Raw genomic sequence first — 20284 nt, 5'->3', positions numbered from 1 at the left:
CTGAAGTTCAGGAAAGAGATTTGGTATTGGTGTATAAAATTAGAAGTCACCTATAAGTTGCAAGTATGCAAATCTGTAAGATTTAATAAAATTAAAATCTTATTCTTGCTTGATGACGTATACTAAATTATTTTTGACTGGGTGTTCTTCATTTCCTAATTTCATTGAGCACAAACTATTTCACATTAATTCCTACAATGTCAGGATTCTTAAAACTATGACTTTTTAATATTTAATTTTATTTTTTATTGTCAGGATAATGTATAGAGAGGTTACAGTTACATTTGTCAGGTAGTAGATGAATTACTTCTCACATATTGATATCTCATGTTTTTAAACCATTTCCCTCCCCCCACCCCCTCCCAATGATCTTTTCTTCTTTCCCTTCTTCCCTTCCCTATTTCAAATAAACAAATAAACGTTTATAAAATATACCAGGTAACAAAGTCAGATACAGTAACAACATGAGATTAACCATAAGGTCAAAACAGAGAGGAGAAATTACATAGTACATTAAGAACAACAATCGATAAAGATAAAGCTCTTGTTTTCATATCCTAGTGTCCATTTTATTTAGTTTCATCTCGTATGACCTATATACACAGGATTTAAGCTATTGTAATCCTCTGGTGGGAGAGCGCTAGATGTGTACTAATTATTACAAATGAGGGAAAACATTGAGCTTATGTTGCTTTGGGTCCGGCTTACTTCACTTTATATTATTTTTTTCAAGTCTTCCCATTTCTTTACGAATGGGGCAATATCATTCTTTGTGATGGCAGCATAGAATTCCATTGTGTATAAGTATCACAGCTTCTTTTTTTGCCAGTCCTGGGCATAAGCTCAGGGCCTGAGCACTGTCCTTGGATTTTCTCAAGGCTAGAACTCCACCACTTGAGCCTCAGCACCACTTCTGGCTTTTTTCTATGTATGTGGTGCCGAGGAAGCAAACTTAGTCTTCATGCATGTTACTCGAGCACTCTACCACTAGGCCAAACTCCCAGCCCCAAGTATCACAGCTTCTTGATCCATTCATCTACGGAGGGGCATCTGGGTTGGTTCCATTTCTTTGCTATGGTAAATAATGCTTTAATGAACATAGTTGTGCTAGTGGCTTTACTATCCTTACTTCTGGACATTTGGGTAAATGCCAAGGAGTGGAATTGCTGGGTCATAGAGGAGCTCAAAGCAGAACTGAGGAAGTGGAAAAAAAAACCATACCCCTGGACTGGAAGAAGTGACATCGTGAAAATGGCAATCCTGCCAAGGGCTAGCTACAAATTCAATGAAATATCCATCAATATCCCAATGTTGTTCTTTAATGAAATAGAGAAAGCATTGCAAAAATTCATGTGGGATAAGAAAAGACTCTGTATAATGAAAAGTCTTTATCAGAAAGAACAGCATTGGAGGAATATCGATACCAAACTTTAGACTTTATTACAGAGCTATAGTAACCAAAACATCTTGGTACTGGCACAAGAACAGGCCTGAAAACCAATGGAATAGAACTGAAGACCTAGAAATAAACCTGCAGACCTATGGCCACCTAATCTTTGATAAGGGAGCCAAAAATTAGGATGGAAGAAAGATAGGCTCTTCAAAAAATGGTGCTGGCAGAATTGGTAAAGCACCGGCAGAAAACTAAAGTTGAATCCTTCTTTGTCACCCTGCACCAAGATTAATTCCAAATGGATCAAAGACTTTGGATAAAAGCAGATACCATGAAAACTAGGTCCCTTTGGCAGAGATTGAAACTTATTTTAGACCCAGAAACACAACAAATTAAAGAAAGTTTGGACAAACGGGACTGCATTAATCTGCCGAGCTTTTGTATGGCAAAGGATATAGCTAGCAAGTTAAATAGAAAGCCGATAGAGTGGGAGAAGATCTTCACTAGCCATACAATAGACAAGGGCCTCATATCTAAAATATATCTACAGCTCAAAAAATTGAACCTCTCAAAAGCAAATCATCCTATTAAATGGTGGGCTATTTATAGCTAATTTCGTATTGTTACTATACCTGAATTTGTTACCTGGTATATTGTGTATATGTTTATTTGAAATAGGATAGGGAAGGGGGGAAACAAGATGATTGGGAGGAAGTGGTAGGAGAAAAATGGGGACAAAAACATGACATGGGGTATCAATGTGTGAGAAATAATGTACCCACTGCCTAATGGATGTAACTGGAACCCCTCCATTCATTATCCCAACAATAAAAAAAAAAAGTAGGCTAAAGTCTTAAAGAGAGCCTCTCTGAAGAGGAAATAAGAATGGCTAATAGACACATAAAGAAATGCTCAACACCTCTGGCCATAAAAGAAATGCAAATCAAAAAACTTTGAGATTTCATCTCACTCGAGTTAGAATGGCCATTATCACAAAATCTAATAACAACAGATGCTGGCCAGGAGTGATCGCTACTACACTGTTGGTGGGAGTGTAAACTTGTTCTACCACTCTGGAAAGCAGTATGGTGATTCCTCAAAAGACAAAGCCATGACTTTTTAAAACTAGGTGTTATTGAAATTTGGAGGCTGGTGACTCATGACTGTAATCCTAGCTATTTTGGAATATGAGATCTGAGATCTGAAGAACCTGGTTTGAAGCCAGCTTGGGCAGCCATGAGAGTCTTTATCTCCCATTAATCACTAAAATATCTAAAAATGGAATTGTGGCTCAAGTGTTAGAGTGCTAGCCTTGAGCCAAAAAAAGCTCAGAGATAGTGCTCTGACCCTGAGTTCAAGACTCAGGCAATCCTGTTGAAGAATAGTGAAGAATAAAAGATGATGCATGTGAGCTATCCATTTGAATTCAGAATTGAACAGATTCTCTTGGAACATTCTAGATGTATTTATATATATATATATATTTGTATGTATATGTTTCAGGCCAGATCTGTTTGATTGGAATAGTGTGGTTTCCCAGAAGTCAGCTACACAAAGACTGGAACATGCATTCAACATTGCGAAATGTCAACTAGGAATAGAGAAACTGCTCGATCCTGAAGGTTGGTGTATTTCTGTACTACCACTACTCTTAGTTTACTGTTCTCTCTTACTCATGCTTGACCTTTTTCCACCTCCTAAGCATAGAAGGCAGTGAACCTTCTCATTTTACATTTTACTTTTAAACTGCTAATATGGAAAACTAAAGTAGAAAATTGTGGAAACCTAAACAAAATCAAATCAGCCTTTAGAATGTATGTTTCATGGGTGAAGTAAAATACTGTGATTCTAAATAATAACAAAAACTTAACATTTTGCTTAATCTACCAAGAAATTTGATAGACTAATCAGCTATAATGAATTAGCTATCCAAACCAATTTTGTTCATAATGTCTATAAAAGGAAACCTGGTTTACCATTCAAATAAGTAGATCAGTTCTTTATCCTGCTTCTGATATAATTTGTCTCTCTGAGGATGTTCCCTATTTGATGACCATTAATTTTCCATTTCTTTTGTTGACAGTAAGCCCTGTGTATTTTTATTCATCATAAACTTAATGTTTTCTGTCATTATTTCTGGAACTACAGAGCCCTATCCTCTAGACACAAGGATTGAAAGCATGGGGACATACTGACTTTTTTCTTCTATCTTTTGATGAGATACATTATTGAAGTACTAGCTTCTTGGCCATTTTGGTTCATTCTCACTTTGTTGTGAATTTACTACGTTCAAAAACTAGAAACTTAAGAAACGGTCAGTGGGAAAAACAGCAATATAATAGAGGTTGATATTTGGGAAGAAGGTCTGAAATTCATGAAACTCATAATGAAATGATCTTTGAAATACTTAATATCAAAGGAGAAAATCATTAATTGCTGATGGTGAGTGTTGTTATTGGAAAAGTTGAAACATTCATCAACCCAGGTCATTGGTACCAGCAAGAAACAAATTCAGATAAGATTCAAACTTGCCGAAAGTGATAGGGAACTTATTTTAGGAAAAGGGTATACTTTTGACAGACTGAGAACACATCATTGTTAGGGTGAGAAAGACAACAATTTTCTGCTCAGTACAAGTTTTTATTGAAATGTAAGGAGCTTAGTAAGATGATGAAGTCCTTAGGACTTGCTCCGAGGTGACTTACTGTCCTAGATTTGGGAAAGAGAGCTTTAGGGAGGAACCTTTGCCCTCTAGGCCCTGGTTTTCTGGCCTAGGTAATAGAGCTAAAGATCTATGATTTCAGAAGTATTAGTTGACCAACCTTAAGCTGAAATGAAACCTATCACATTAATCCATAAGTGGATAGAGTAGTTTAAAAAAATATATTGCCAGCTATTGGTGACTCACATCTGTAATTCTAGTTATTCAGGTTTGAGGATCATGGTTCAAAGCCAGGTCAGAAAAGTCCTTGTTGAGACTCTTATCTCCAGTTAACCACCAAAAAATCATAAGCAGAGCTGTTGCTGAAACTGGGAGAGTACTAGCCTTGAGCAAAAGAGCTGAGAGACAGGTGCTCAGGCCCTGAGTTCAAGCCCCAGAGCCGTGAGAAAAAAAAATCAAAATACAAAATTCAAACAATGAAACCTCAACCATATAGTGATATTCCAAAATTGTGGCGGGCCCAATAGGCTGATTGAAATGCATGTTTATATACTTCTTCCTTTACGATCTTGTAATTTCATCCTCCATTGTAGGAGGAGTTAGACATAAAAAGGTAGAAAAGATAATACACAAATCCAAATGCAAATTCACTTACTTTCAATCAGCTATTTATATAAAAATGAGAAAGCTCACATCTCTGTTGACTTATATACAGATGGTCCTCAAATATGCCAGTTTCATTTACAAATTTTCAGCATTTACAATTGCACACACATAACTGGTGTTCAGTACAAGTTTGAATTTTGACCTTTCTCTGGGCTAATGGTATTCAGTAAGATGTTCTCTTAGGCTGTGAGGCATGGTTCCAAGTCATCCACATGCTTGCAAGGGCAAACAGCTGACAAATCAGTAAAGTCTCTGCCAGTTGGTGTAGGTATAGTGAATATGTTATCTTTGCAGAGTTGGGAATTAAGCCTAAGGCCTCATGCATGTTAGCAAAATACTTTTGATCACTGATTTCCACTGCCCCCCAACCTCACCCAAGTCACACTGATTTTGTTTAAATTTAAAAAATTATCATTATTGTAGTTATATACAGAGAGGTAACATGTAGATGAAGCAGGTAATGCATACACTTCTTCTAGAACCATGTCTCCTCTCAATCTCTCTGCTTTTTCCTCCAGTTCTTCCTCCACAAGATGTAGAGTTCATTTTCTACATAGTGCCTAATGAGTTCTACTATTATGTTTGTTTATGCTTCATTCTACCTTTTCTGTGCTCCCTTACTCTCCCAAATATAAATAACAATACAAAAGGAAAGAAAACAAAAAACCCCAGCAAAATGGCAACTAAAAATATCACTTGTTTTCTTTTCTTGGTGCTTAGTGCATAAAATATTATTTTATATGATTGTATGCACATAGCTATTGAGCCTTTGTCAACCACTCCTATGAATATCCTCCCTTGGCCTTAGTGAATTCTAGAGTCCTATATAATTTGTCATGCCCCAGGGTGTTTATGTGTGTATAAGTATCAATTATTCAATGTGTATACTTGTAGACTATTGGCATATTCTAGTTAGCAAAAATTAGGGAAACCATGCAACCTATGTTCCTTTGGCTCTAGCTTACTTCAAGTAATATAATTTTTCTAAGACTTCATTTACTTAAAAATGATGGATGAGTAGAATTCCATTGTGTATATATACCACATTTTCTTAATCCAGTCTTCCACTAAAGGGCATCTGGGTTGATTCCACATCTTAGCTATGCTAAAAATACTGCAATGAACATATTTGAGTTGGTAGCTTTTGTGTGATGTTGTTTGTGTTCTATTGGATAAATGACCAGAAATGGGATTGCGAGATCATAGAGTATCTCTATGTTTAGTCTTTTTAGGAACTTCCCTACTGCTTGTATTTTGACACCATAATGAATATATTAGGATGCAACCTCATTTTAAATTGAGGAGCATTTCCTTTTGGTTTTGATAAATATAATTAGGAAACCCAATTACAATGACATTGTGAGTTTCTATGAGGTGGTTAAATAGAAATGTTTCTTCTCTTTTGGATAATGCATGACTGATCATTGACTCCTGTGAATCATAATTTTGCTTCTGTAAGTGACCATCAACCCTTCTGTCCAGATTTTTGGATCTGTGGGACAATAAATATCAATTGTGTGGCCTATTTTTCAGTACAGGGATGGTTTTCCTCAATCTTTATTCCTACTTTTGATTTATGTATATTCTTTTATTTCAGTAGGGTTAGGAGGACAGGCACAATACATTGCAGAGCCTGAAACAGTGGATAAAATTTAAAGGTTATACATTTTCATAAATGTTCATATAGTGGTCAGTTCCTTATTGTCCTTCAAGAAATTAGAGTACAGTTAAAATAGATCTTGTTTGACTGTCAGTGTACCTAAATGGTAGAGGAATTGCTGGTCCTGGGTTCCACACTCAGCACTGAAAATGTAGTGGGGGTGATGATGATGATGATGATGATGATGATGATGATGATGATGGTGATGAAAATGAGGATGATGATGATGAATATAATGGATCTTTTTCCCATTAGATGATAAAATGTCTTTAATGTCTATGTCATCAGTTGAAGCTATCCAACAGGTTCCATGGAATAGAGAAACCTAGATAAGGTATTCACATCATAATTAGAAATATATTGGTGAATTTACAATAGGAACAGTTCTATGAATAATATAGTTTATACTTTCCTAAGTGGAAATATATGTTATAATATATACTGTGTAGCATTTATAACACCTATTCTTCTTATATATCAATTTGGACAATTCAAATTCAGTTCTGCAACCACTGCTTATATTTTCATTTTTCCAATAAAATCTTAGATACAAAAGCATTGTTAATACTTGAAAGATGTATAGTATAAACTGAGAGCCTCATACTTGCTAGGCAAGTGCTCCACCACTTGGGCAACTCCTGCAGCCTATTTTTTCCCCCTTTTCTTAGGATCTTATGCTTCTGTCTGGAGCTAGCCTCAGACCATGATTCCTTACTCCTGCTTCCAGCAGAAATGTGATACAAGATATGAAACACCAGAACTGACTTTGAGATCAGATTTCACTAATTTTTGCCTGGACTTGCCTCAAACAGCACTTCTCTTGACTCTCTGACTTGCAATTTACTGGGATTACAGGCATGAGCCACCTAGCCCTGTCTTATGAACTCACTCCTAATTCAGAGAAAATTGTGCTTACTGGAATGATTTACAGAAATTTACTAGGAGATGTCAATTAAATTAAGTTGCAGCATATGTCTTATGATACATTTTAGATATCTTTTACTCCCCACTAGTATGCTTTGACAGTACCACTAAATATGTTGAAATGTATTGCTCATCATTTTTAAAATAATGATGTCGATTATAATTGAAAAAAATGAAGGAAGTAGTAAGAATTTTCTTTACTGATTTGTAGGAATGAATATCTTCTCTTAGAATCACTGGCTTATAACACCCTTCAATGGATACAGCAGGACAGATTAATGTTGTTCTTTGATGTTCTGTATAATAAATTGCCTTTAAGATGTTCATGTTTTTACTTAACAAAATATTCATTCTTTAACTTATGAACAACAGAACAGCATCAGCTATTGTCCAAGACAATTTTCCTTTCATATCTTTTATACCCTTAAGGAGGTTAATGAAACTTTTTGTCTTATATTTGATAGATTTATATTATGGTGGGACTGAAACTAAAACCACCAAAAATTTTTCTAAGAATTTTAGCTTTGCTTTTTTGATTAGGTTTATTCATAAATTAAAAAGTCACTGACACAGTGGAAGCTTTCATAATTTATGTCTACAGACTTTAGTATGCTTTCTTTGGCTTAACCTGATATTTTGAGACTAACGTTTGATTTCAAGTGGAACTACCTTTTAAAACAAGAATAAGTAGACATTAGCATAAGCAATTTCAGGAAATGTTTCCAATGTGTTTAAATGTTAACATATGCAAAAAGTACATGTAAGGTAAAATTACTTAATAATTTATGCATCTTTATGCTCACAGATTTTAAAGGCTTTCTCCTTCCAAATATATTCTGTTATGAATGAAAAAATTAATTTTCTATCAACATTTTTGTATGATTTACATTGTACAAGACGTGCAGGTTTCATATATGTTGTTTGCTTCCCTGAGTTTCAAACAAATTGGTTTGTTTGGCAATCCATAAACATTTCTATATTAAGAGAATGCTTTGTCAGCTTTTCCTTGTAAATAACAAAGTAAAGATGTTCTCTTTAAATGAATAAAAAAACAGGGATAAAATGTGGCTGTTCTATATGACATTTGCACATTATTATAGAAAGCAATTTCCATTTGGGATATACAGTCTGCTATGGAAGTGCTCTTACTTATTTACCAACGTAACTTGAAAATGAAAAATAAATGATGACAGTTAAATTTGACTACCAACTGCAACAACAAAAGGGCAGGAAGAATTGTGAAGATTTTGTATCCTCAAAATGACATTTACAAACCAATTAGAGTTTAGTTTTAATCCACTTCATTTTGACTTCATGAGGACGGTGACATAGATTCTATTTTCTGCTTGGCTAAACCCTGCATTTCTCTGAGTTGTTTTTAGAGTCTTTCTTTCCAAGAATTAGCTTTGCCTGTGGAAAATTTTACTCCTGTAGTGAAGGGGTTCAGGTTTGCATTCATGCATGCACCATACAAGCTCTTCTTAGTTTTCAAAAATATTTAAAAAAATATAAGATTTTTGATAAATTTCTTTAAGATCTGTACTTTTGGGTATGATTAATTTCTATCACTATTTCTGGAAGGAACTCAGTAGATATCACAGTTACTATTTAAACCTAAATTTTGAGCTTCTTAGAAAAACAGTTCTGAGTCTAGTTTCTCTCATGTGGAAAATAATATCATCATCTTCATATGATAATATAAATATACTGTTGTTATGATAATATCAATATGCTGTTGATAAGCAGGAGAATACATTTTACTAAGCTTTCTTTTTCTTTTTTTCTTTCTTTTTATTGTAATGTAGAGAGGGGTCACAGTTACACTCCCCAGACAGAGGGTATGTAACTTCTCACACATTGATACCCCTTCTCATGTTTTTGTCCTCATTTCCCTCCTCCCACCCCCTCCCAATCATCTTGTTTTTCCCCCTTCCCTTTCCTATTTCAAACAAACAGATAAATGTATATACAATATACAATGTAACAAAGTCAGAAACTGTAACAATGTGAGATTAACCAAAGGGCGAGATTTCTTTTTCTTAAGGAAACACATTCAGTCTCTAAACAAAATTACAACATTTAATAGTGTCAAATGTAATAATGTTGACTGTTAACAGGGCTTAAGACAAACTGATGGCTGATAGAAAAATCCAGAGAAATGTGATTAACATTCTGGTCCTGCATATCATTGGAACAGTAATATTTATAAGAATTTCCTTCCTATTTTTAGGTTTTATACTGAACCTTTTACATTTCTCTTATCCACAACAGACATATTGTATAACCAACCTTTACTATCCACTTGACTAGGCCACCTGAATGCAATTGAGTTAAAGAAGTCCATGCCAGAGTATCTGGAGGCTAATATCTGAAGGCTACCTTAGCCTCCATAGGAAAGTATGTAGGCTTTTTGTTGTTGTTGTTGTTGTTGTTTAGTTCAGTTTAGTTTATAGGAAAAAAGAAGTGGTATTTTGCACATGACGATAATACAAAGCAAAATAAAAGTTAAAGAGTTACATATCATTAAGAAATTCAAATCAAATTATTGAGGATAGACATCTGAATAGTGTAAAACATAATTATATTAATCTTAGGGTATTAATGTAACAATGTCCTTATTTCTAGTGTGAAAATTTGAATTGCTGTTAGAATATGTTAATTTACATTTACTCAAAGCTCTCAAATCCATTAATGGGGAAAGAAAGAAGAGAAGAGAGGAAGAGAGGGAGAGAGGGAGAAAAAGAGACAGACAGACAAGAGACAATGAGATTGAGAGAGACAGACACAGAGAAGAATTTGAGAATATGTGCCTACATTATTCTATGTTAACAAACCATAGAAAAGCTGAAGATTTTAGGGTAATTTGAACTAATCACTAAGTTGGAGCTATATAGATCTATCATCTATCTACATTTTTTGGTTGGTCATGGGGCTTGAACCCTGGTCCTGGATGCTGTCCCTGAGCTCTTCAGCTCAATGCTGTAGCCCTGCCCCTGGAGCCACATCTCCACTTCCAGTTTTCTAATGGTTAATTGGAGATAAGAGTCTCATGGACTTCAGTGCCCGGGCTGGCTCTGAACCATGATCCTCAGATCTCAGCCTCCTGAGTAGCTAGGATTAGAGGTGTGAGCCATAGCACCTAGATAGTTGGAGTCATTTTTTCTTACTTATTCATTTTGATTGTTCATATGATGCCGGGACCTACCAGCAGCAAATTGGGGTTCCTGAAATAGGGGGCAGGGACTGGAAAAAATAGAAGAGAGACAAACACATCGGGTCCGGGAGGTCTGCAGCCCAGGCAAAAACTGCCGCCCCGTTTATTCTCATCTTGTACTAGGCGGTCTGCAGTTTCCATTAATCGAGACAAAAATTCTAGATAAGGTTCATTCGGTCCCTGTTTAACTTCTACTAGATTTTTTGTACTATTGGAATTGCGTAACCTTTTCCAAGCCTCTCTCGCCGCAGCATTTATTTGTAAATAGGCCTCCTTTGCATAACCCAATTGATCTTCGGTGTTTTTATAGGTTCCCTCTCCTAACAACTGATCAAAAGTGTAAGGCAGGTTCTTAGACCCATTTGTTTCAATTTTAGCCCGACACTGTGCAGTGAACTCTGTCTCCCATAATAAGTACTCTCCTGCACTAAGGCATGCTCTGGCAAGCCGCTTCCAGTCATTTGGGCATGCAATACCAGCACACGCGGCCTCCAATATTACTTGAGTAAAAGGGGCAGTTGGCCCATATTGGGAGCAGGCACTTTTTAAATCCTGTAATAGTTTAACAGGAACAGGTTGATGGTATACTTGTTCATCATGATCAACTAAACTAGGGAAGCATCGAGGCCCTGAAATATCTTCCCTCTCTCTAGCAGCCTGAGTCAGGTTTAATTGCGATGCACTGTGCCTGGTTGTAGTGCCTGTTAAAAGGGACTTGTTGCTAGGGCCTTTAGGCTTGCCTAAAGGTTGAAAAAGGGATTGAGGCCATAAGGCTGCAGCCGGAGGCGGTGGGTGTGAGGGGTAAGTTTTAGAATCAGACACCATAGTGGCCTGAGGGTCATCTTTCTTTCCTACTTCTGGGGGGGCTCTCTGCTCCATCCCCATTTTCGATAGAAAATGTAGGATTTCTTCTAACTTCTTCTCCATCGTAGCCATCCAGCCCTCCATTGACTCATCATAACTTTCCTCCTTGATATTCAAACCTGAATTCTGATACTCAATATCTACTGGTTGTTGTTCCCTTTTCAAGATCTCACTTAGACTCTCTTGGGCTGCGGCATATGGCTCAGCCTCAGGTTTTTCAGAAGGGTCCTTTAACTCATAAATTTCCCTTAATTCAAGATTAAGTTCAGCATTCTCATGTTGAGGATCTATGCATTCACTTACTAGATTCCATACATCAATAGCCTCTACTGGGGTCTTTTCGGGGCCATATACATTATAATATTCTTGAATTCTTTTTCCTATCTGCTACCAGGTTTTTTGGAATTCCTCCTCTATAAACCTCGGGCATGCCTCCTGGACAAACTGTAGGAAGCTCTGAAGCACCCCTTTTTTTCACCCACGTTCCGTGGGCTTCAAGTAGGCCTGTTAAGATCGGTACAAATGACCTATGGCTATTAACTTGACCCATAATTTTTACTCCTGACTATACACTCTCTTAAGATCCTCTCTTAATAGTCCTACGATGTGTTACTCACCACAGCGGGGTCCTCCACCGTCGTCCCAGATTTTCAGGGTCCCTGTTCGGGTGCCAGATGCCGGGGCCTACCGGCAGCAAATTGGGGTTCCTGAAATAGGGGGCAGGGACTGGAAAAAATAGAAGAGAGATAAACACATCGGGTCCGGGAGGTCTGCAGCCCAGGCAAAAACTGCCGCCCTGTTTATTCTCAACTCAAAGCTTATATCCCTTCTTGAGACCAGGGCACTGCCAGGTGTTACATCCAGATGGTTAATCAGGGGACTGTTGGGGGTTACATTCATATGGTAAATCTCAGATCAATTGAACAGGAGAAGGCCAAAAAACAATAAGACAATCAAGCAATTATCTGATGCAAATCAGAGTACAGTTTGATTCCACTCTTGCTCCCAACAATATGACAAAAATAATTGAACGTCACTGCACAGATTCACCTGCTTTGACAAAACGGAGACCTGCCAGGCCTGAATTTATAGTTTAGATGTTTGTTATGACTCCATCACATCCAACAAGCTAGGTTTGGTGGTTTATTCCTGTATTTTGTTTTATTTTTTAAAATATATTTTATTGTAATTAATAGAAGGATTACATTATATTCACCAGATAGAAGGTGTATTACTTCACATACATTGCTACCCCATCCCATGCTGTTTTTTAAAATATTTATTTATTTGCCTCTCCCAGGGCCTGAAATCAGGACCAGGGCATTGTCCTTGGGCTTTCCTCAAGGCTAATGCTCTACCACTTGTGCCACAGTACCACTTCCAGCTTTTTATGTATGTGGTACCAAGAATCGAACCCAGGTAGGTGTTGGTGCATGCTAGGGAAGCACTCTACCACTAAGCCAAACTCCTGGCTTATTCCAGTATTTTTGACTTCATAGGTTAGAGGATTATGAATTGTAGCAAACCTGGGAAAAAGTATGTGATGCTATCTTAAAAAGAACTAAAGCAGCCAGATGCAAGGTTTTATGCCTATAATCCAAGACAATCAGGAACCTGAGATATAGAAGATTGAGGGATCAAGCTGGAAGATAGGCTGGGTTATTTGAAATTGGATAGGGAAAGGGGGAAAACAAGATGAGGGGTGGGGGTGGGGAGAGGGTAATGGGGACCAAGACATGAGAAAGGGTATCAATGTATGTGAAGTAATGAACCCTCTATCTGGTGAATATAATGTAACCCTTCTATTAATTACAATAAAAATATGCAGAAAAAAACATAATGCAAAAAAAATGTTCAAGAGATTCCCCTTTCAAAATCAGTAAAAAGCAGATCTGGAGGTATTGCTCAAGTAGAACAAGAAAGCTGAACTATGATGAGCTTAAATCCCATAGCCACCTACCCCATATAGGGAAAGCAAAAGGTCTTAGAGATTGGAACTGGCTCAATGATGTAGCATCTGCCAAGTATGTTTGAAGTCCTGAGTTCAAAATCATAATACTGGGGCCGGGAGTTTGGCCTAGTGGTAGAGTGCTTGCCTAGCATGCACGAAGACCCGGGTTTGATTCCTCGGTACCACATACGTAGCAAAAAGCCAGAAGTGGTGCTGTGGCTCAAGTGGTGGAGCCCTAGCCTTGAGAAAATTCAGGGACAGTGCTGAAGCCCTGAGCCCAAGCCCAGGACTGGAAAAAAAAACAACAAAATCATAATACTGCCTAAAAAAGAAAAGAAAACCTAAATATTTTAAAACTATTAATGCCATTTTATAACTGCCTTCTGTCATTTAAATATTCAAAATTGCTTGTTTGAAATCGCACACTTCTGATTTATTTCTTTATAACTCAGTTTTACTAAAATTAATTAGTCAAAATTTTTCTAATTTATTTTCCTCAACAGAATCACAATCTCAGATGGGAACATTTTCCATAAAATATTGATTATGTTATTCAGCATTGGAAGTGGTCATTGTATTTCTCATTAATGGAGTGAAGTAATGTATAGATATATTCATTAAACTAATTATGACTGTTATTACCTGGGATATTATGCCTTCCTCACCTAAAAATAGTATGTGTGTGAAAAATCCAGATACGTTAATTGAAAAGATATTCTATGTTATGCTAGCAAGAATTATATTTACATATTTCTGAAAAATATGATGTAGAACCTCAAGTAGAGTACAAATGAATCATTGCAATTTATTATTTAAATTCTGTAGATCCAGTAAAAGAACTACTGATTAAATATAATATATTTTATTTTCACAATCAACTACTAGGATAGAATGAAAATATAAATTGTTATTCTTTTCACAAAACCTTGTGAAACCAAAGTGGAATTGAGTTTAATAAATTATTGAGATACCACCACAAAACTTTCAAGTGAAAGTTTGAAGTCAGAAACGTATCACTGGCAAAAAAAAATATATATATATATTAGTTTAACACATATGTTTTTCTTTTTTATTGTAATGTATAGAGGGGCTACATTTACATTCGCCACATAGAGGGTACATTACTTCTCACACCTTGATACATTTCTCATGTTTTTGTCCCCATTTCCCACCCTGCACCCCCTTCTAATCATCTTGTTTTTCCCCTTCCCTTTACTATTTCAAATAAACAAATAAATAAATATGCAGTATATCAGGTAACAGTCAGATACTGTAACAATATGAGATTAATCAAAGGGCAAAAAAGAGAAGAGAAAAAACATAGTTCATTAAGAACAACAATCACACAATATAAAGCTCTTGTTCCTTATTCTTCAATTAAATAATCTGCATAAATATATTGACTACTTCACAGCTAGAAAATGAAATACAGAACAAATATATTGGTTTACAATGATATTTAAGTAATATAATAACAAATTTGAATCTTGGCTAATGCCATTTGATTCTTATTACATAGTAACTTAATTCTTTTTTTATTTTTAAAGTACTTTTGGCTAAAGACAGTACTTTTTTAAAAAAAATTATAGTTAGGTTGATGAATAACTTAATTCTTATAACAATGGAATTTAAATCCTTACTAAAGAAGAGTAGAATTATAGTGATTTCATGGTGCTTAGATTTAAGAATGATAAACATACTCCTAAATTTAGTGTTATGATACATTTGTGGGGTTAATGAACCATATGATATTCCTTAGAAAGGAAAACTATTACAGCTATTTAAGTGCTGTGCATTTGATTCATTATTAAAATTGAAGAAGGGGAGTGAGATTTTAATGCTTTCATTTTTTGAGATATTGTCAGTTGTCCTGTAATATCATTTTTGTGATAATATTTCAAAATTACTGAATAAAATTTTACCTTAAACTGAAGAAAAGCTTGTGCTGCAATTTTTTCTGATTTATTATCAATAATAAACACAAACATGCAAAGGATCTTTTGGTACAAGGGACTACTGAGTAGAAAAATCATGTTCTACATTATACTTGTTGCTATCCCGTTTTCTTCCTACCTCCTTCCCTCTCTCTTTTACCCTTTCCCTCTTCATCATTTTTCCCTGCCCATCTCTCTTCTTACTTTCCTTTTCCCTCTCCATTCTTTCTTCTGTTTATTTCTCCCAGACCTGCACTCACTCAAACACTCATTCCATCATAAGGCTGTGTCAAACTGGTAAACTGTGCAAAAAAGTGGTTCTTATCTCTTTGTTTGGATATTTATTTCTCTTTTCCTTTTTGTTCTCCTCACTAACCTTGATCCTAAGTAGTATCATTGTGCTTTGAGATCTCCTGTTCTCAGTGAGTAAAACAACTGTGAATTCTTATAGCTCATAAAGACTCCATTGTACTTTCAATAATAACTAAAGGATAAAAGGGACAAAAAAGAAGCAAAATAAATTGTAGAATAATTGTTTTTAGAGTATACCCTTATGATCCCATAAATTTATAGTTAACCTCATGATTTATGATATTAATAACAATAACCGATTGCCTTCATCACAATCCATTCGAAGATGACTACATTTGCAAAAGTTTCTGTCTGCCTATCTACCTATCTATTATCTATCTATCTAGTGACAGGACATGATGGACTAATAAAAGTTGTGATTTTTGTCTAATTTTTAAAATTGATCTTTGAAACTGATACATGAACTAACTTGTACAAAAGTCATTAGAAATCCCCATATGTGACAAGGCCTGCCACAGGTCTAAGCAATGCATCTTAAAAAGTTAATTCTTATGCAATTAACCACTATTTAAAGCTATTTTAAGTCAAAGTTTAAAAGAGAAATTGGTCTTGGTTCACAGACTTTCTGAGAGGTGTAGAAAAGCTGCTTCTCTATAAAGGTAACATATATTGCCAATAAAATATATAAGGGAAGACATTTACTTATGCAATTCAGAAAACCATTTAGTAGGAAGGGTTGTTTTATTAGCCTTCGGCTCTTTAATGTCTAAGACCATCCTGGGACTATTTAAAAGATTATTTAATTTGTCCTTTAAACACATGGATGGATTCAAGGTATTTCTTCCTTTACCATGAATCAGCCATGCTGGCATTGATAGTAAAGGCTTGGAACAGGAATCTTTGCAATAAAAATCTGTCTTTAAATTACTTTAAGTTGTTATTTGAAACATCTTTAAACATAGGTAAAAGGTGTGAGTTTACTTGTGATGAAATAATCAGTTTACTGACTCAACATTAAAACTGTTTCAAACATTAATAAAATTATATCTAAATATAAAGTATAAACAAAAATTTATTCAATATTTCCTTTGAATACCTTATATTGATCAAGTGAATGATCATTCATATGAATATATTTCTAGAAATAATCTTTGCCAATTTTCCTTGATCCTTAAGTAGTACCATCAACAATTCACCCAATTGCTCAAACCAAAATCTTCCTAATTCTTAGCAGAGCTTGGTGGCTCACACCTGTAATCCTAGCTACTCAGGAGGCTGAGATTGAGGCTGGTGGTTCAAAGCCAGCCTGGACACTAAAGTCTGTGAGACACTTATCTCCAATTAACAACCAGAAAACTAGAAGTAGCTCTGTGCCTCAAGGGCTAGAGCAGTAGCTTTGAGCTTAAGAGCTCAGGGACAGCACCCAGGTCCATAGTTCAAGTTTCCCCGCCCCCAAAAACATCTTCCTAATTCTTTAATTACAATCTTTCCAAAATTCCAGTCCATCATAATGCCTTATGGTCTATACTTTTGTGCTTTGAGGATTCAATCATTATCAGATTTCTTTGATACTAAATATATATTAAACCAAATTTTGTTGGTAGTTTAGTCTTTGTGCATTTATATTGTACATATTGCCTTTCAGAATTGTATTTCTCTTAATATTTTAATTGTCATAATGTCTAAATGCATATATGAGAAAGAAAATGTTTATTTTTTATATGTATAGAGGGATTACAGTTATATTTGCCAGATAGTAGGTACATTACTTCTCACATATTGATAACCCTTCTCATGTTTTTGTCCCCATTTCCTTTCCCCCCACCCCCTCCCAATCATCATTTGTAATAATTAGCACACAACTAGGACTCTCCTAGCAGAGGAACAGTAGAGAAAAACCTGGATACATAAGGTCCTATAGGACAAGGCTGAATGAAAGAATCTCCAGGATAGAGCTTTATCTTGTATTATTGTTGTTCTTAATGTACTATGTTATTTTTCTTCTCTTTTGTTGCCTTTTGGGTAATCTTATATTGTTACAGTATCTGACTTTGTTACCTATATATTTGTTTATTAGAAATAGGAAAGGGAACAGGAAAACAAAAAAAATGGTTTATTTTTGTTTATCTTTGTGTGTGTATGGGTGAGCATACACCCCCCCACCCCACCCCACTCACATATTTGTTGCAGAACAAACCCAAGCCCTTATATATGCTAAGTACATGCTCTACCACTGATCCACAACTCCCAGAGTCTTCATTACTAACAATGACTTATATAAAAATTATATCATGAGGCCGGGAGTTTGGCCTAATGGTTAAAATGCTTGCCTAACATGCATGAAGATCCGGGTTCGATTCCTCAGTACCACATACATAGAAAAAAGCCAGAAGTGGTGCTGAGGCTCAAGTGGTAGAGCTCTAGCCTTGAGAAAGTCCAAGGACTGTGCTCAGGCCCTGAGCTCAAGCCCAGGACTGGCAAAAAAAATATATATATATACCATGATTGAAAGTGACTTCTTAGATAAAGTATAAGTAATTATATATTTAAACTATCATAAATTTTGGATGAAAACTAAATTTCATAAATTCCCTCAAAATATTTGAATAGACTATAACTTGTAAATTCTAAGAATAATTCTGCCTCCAAGGATAATTTAAAATGTGCAAAGTCTCATGCTAAGGGCTGAAGGTGACTTACACATTTTTTTCATGAAAAGTGGAATATAAACAAAGAACCATTATGCAGCTGGCACTAACCTGAACAGAAAAATGTGATAATTAACATAAATATGCTGTATCACCATATGTGAGCATTATTTTTTAAGTTCCCATCCAGCAGTGATTTCCTACAATGGAATTAAATAAAAAACAAAAGAGGAAGAACAGGATAACTTTACTTTGGAATTTGTGCTTCTGGAATTGTGTGAATTACAGTTGTACCTATCAGTGGGATGCCATTGAATGTTTTCTACTACAACAGAGACAGAAAGATGTGGTAAGCATGGCTTTAAGACAATCTGGAGACTTCCTATGATCAAAGCTAGTCACAATGATGAGATTTAAGGATCACAATTCAAAGCTAGCTGTGTAGTCAAACCCTCAGAACCCTTGCTTCCAATTAACCAGAAAAAAAAAAAAACAGAAATTGAGGCATAGTTCAAATTGTAGAAAGACAGGAGAGCTTGAGGCCCTGAATTCAAGGCTCAGTTATAGCACACAAATATCTCCATATTTATATATGTAGAATAGCGGTTGCCAAATGCTGTCTACATCCTAACCCCTTGAATCTACCAATAGAGAAATGAAAGTTCTAAGTGAAGTTAAAAATCATCAATTAGCTAAATTTGAGATAGGTAGCTTATCTTAGATTATGTGACTGGGCATTGTGTAGTCACCTGAATGCTATAAAATGAAAGTAGGACAAGAGTAGGTCAAAATGATGCAATTTAAGAAAAATAACAGATGCTGTTGTTCACCTTAACCCAAGGAATGATGTCCTACAAATTAGAAAAGGCAAAGTAATATATTATTTCAATTATTTTTTGTCAGATGTACAGCTTGAACTCTGGGCCTGGGCTCTGTCCCTGATTCCTGCTCAAGGCTACCACCCTACCCCTGGAGCCACAGTGCCACTCCTTATTTCAAATTTCTGAAAACATACTCCTGAGACTTGAATTTATGACTCACTCAAATATAAGACAAAACATTGTATTAGTTCCATGTGCTGCGGAGAATTTGTTGCAAAGTATAGCAATAATGTAGCCTCTGAAGGACTTCTCAGATCCTTGGCTCAGCTGGTTTACCTGCTCGTATTTGGAACCAGCTAAACTCTCCTTGGGAGAGGAGAGTGCTGATTTCTACAGGGTTCCATATAGATGCAGCAAGAGACAGAATTTTCTCCTTCTTCCTACACCTAAATCTCATTTCTTTCACAAGACCTGCTACTTTGAAACATGTTTAACAGTAAAGCTCCTATTCTTCTTTAGGGAAGATCATCCATAAAACTTCTTACTAGAGGCTGGGAGTTTGACCTAGTGCTAAGACTGCCTGCCTATCATGCACAAAGACCCCAGTTCGATTCCTCGGTACCACATACATAGAAAAAGCCAGAAGTGGTGCAGTGGCTCAGGGTAGAATACTAGCCTTGAGGATAGCCCAAGGACAGTGCTAAGACCCTGAGCTCAAGCCCAGGACTGGCAAAAAAAAAACCAAACAAACAACAAAAAAACCCATCTTACTCGATAGACACATATGATAATGATATACACATACAATTGCTATATATTTCATATCTTTGGAATTGTTCCATTTTTAGAATATTAGTTGTTCAAGGAACTTTCCTTGTGACATTTCCATAAATACTTAAAGCAAACTACTCTATTTTAAATAACTATACTAGTTGCAAGCTGGCTGCTAATGCCTATAATCTTACCTATTCAGTAGGCTAAGATTTAATGATCCCAGTTCAAATACAGCACAGGCAAAAAAGCCAGTGAGACTCTAATCTCTAGTAAACCAGAAGAAAGTCAGAAGTTAAGGTGTGACTCAAGTTAGAATACTATCAATGATTAAATAAAATCCAAGCAAGAGAGGAAAGTCCAAAGTTCATAAAACAATACCAGCATAAATTACTTAATTAACAAGCAACATGTTAAGGTATATCAGTTCAAATCTCATACATTTTATTTCTAATAAAGTTCAG

General features: G+C 35.7%; 1 protein-coding gene across 1 annotated transcript in view; it reads left to right on the top strand.

Annotated features, from left to right (window-relative positions):
• The window catches only part of Dmd (dystrophin), a 1999854-nt gene that overhangs the window by 373012 nt on the left and 1606558 nt on the right, over window positions 1–20284 (top strand). Inside the window, exon 7 of the mRNA XM_090326714.1 lies at window positions 2897–3015. Within this exon, the coding sequence (XP_090182840.1) occupies window positions 2897–3015 (119 nt within the window). The remainder of the gene's footprint in view (window positions 1–2896; window positions 3016–20284) is intronic.

This window comes from Megascapheus bottae, chromosome X, assembly GCF_031878675.1.
Source record: "Megascapheus bottae isolate mThoBot1 chromosome X, mThoBot2.hap1, whole genome shotgun sequence".
NCBI classification, from domain to species: Eukaryota; Metazoa; Chordata; class Mammalia; order Rodentia; family Geomyidae; genus Megascapheus; species Megascapheus bottae.
The sequence above is the reverse complement of the archived record's forward strand: the minus strand, read 5'-3'. Positions and strand labels throughout refer to the sequence as shown.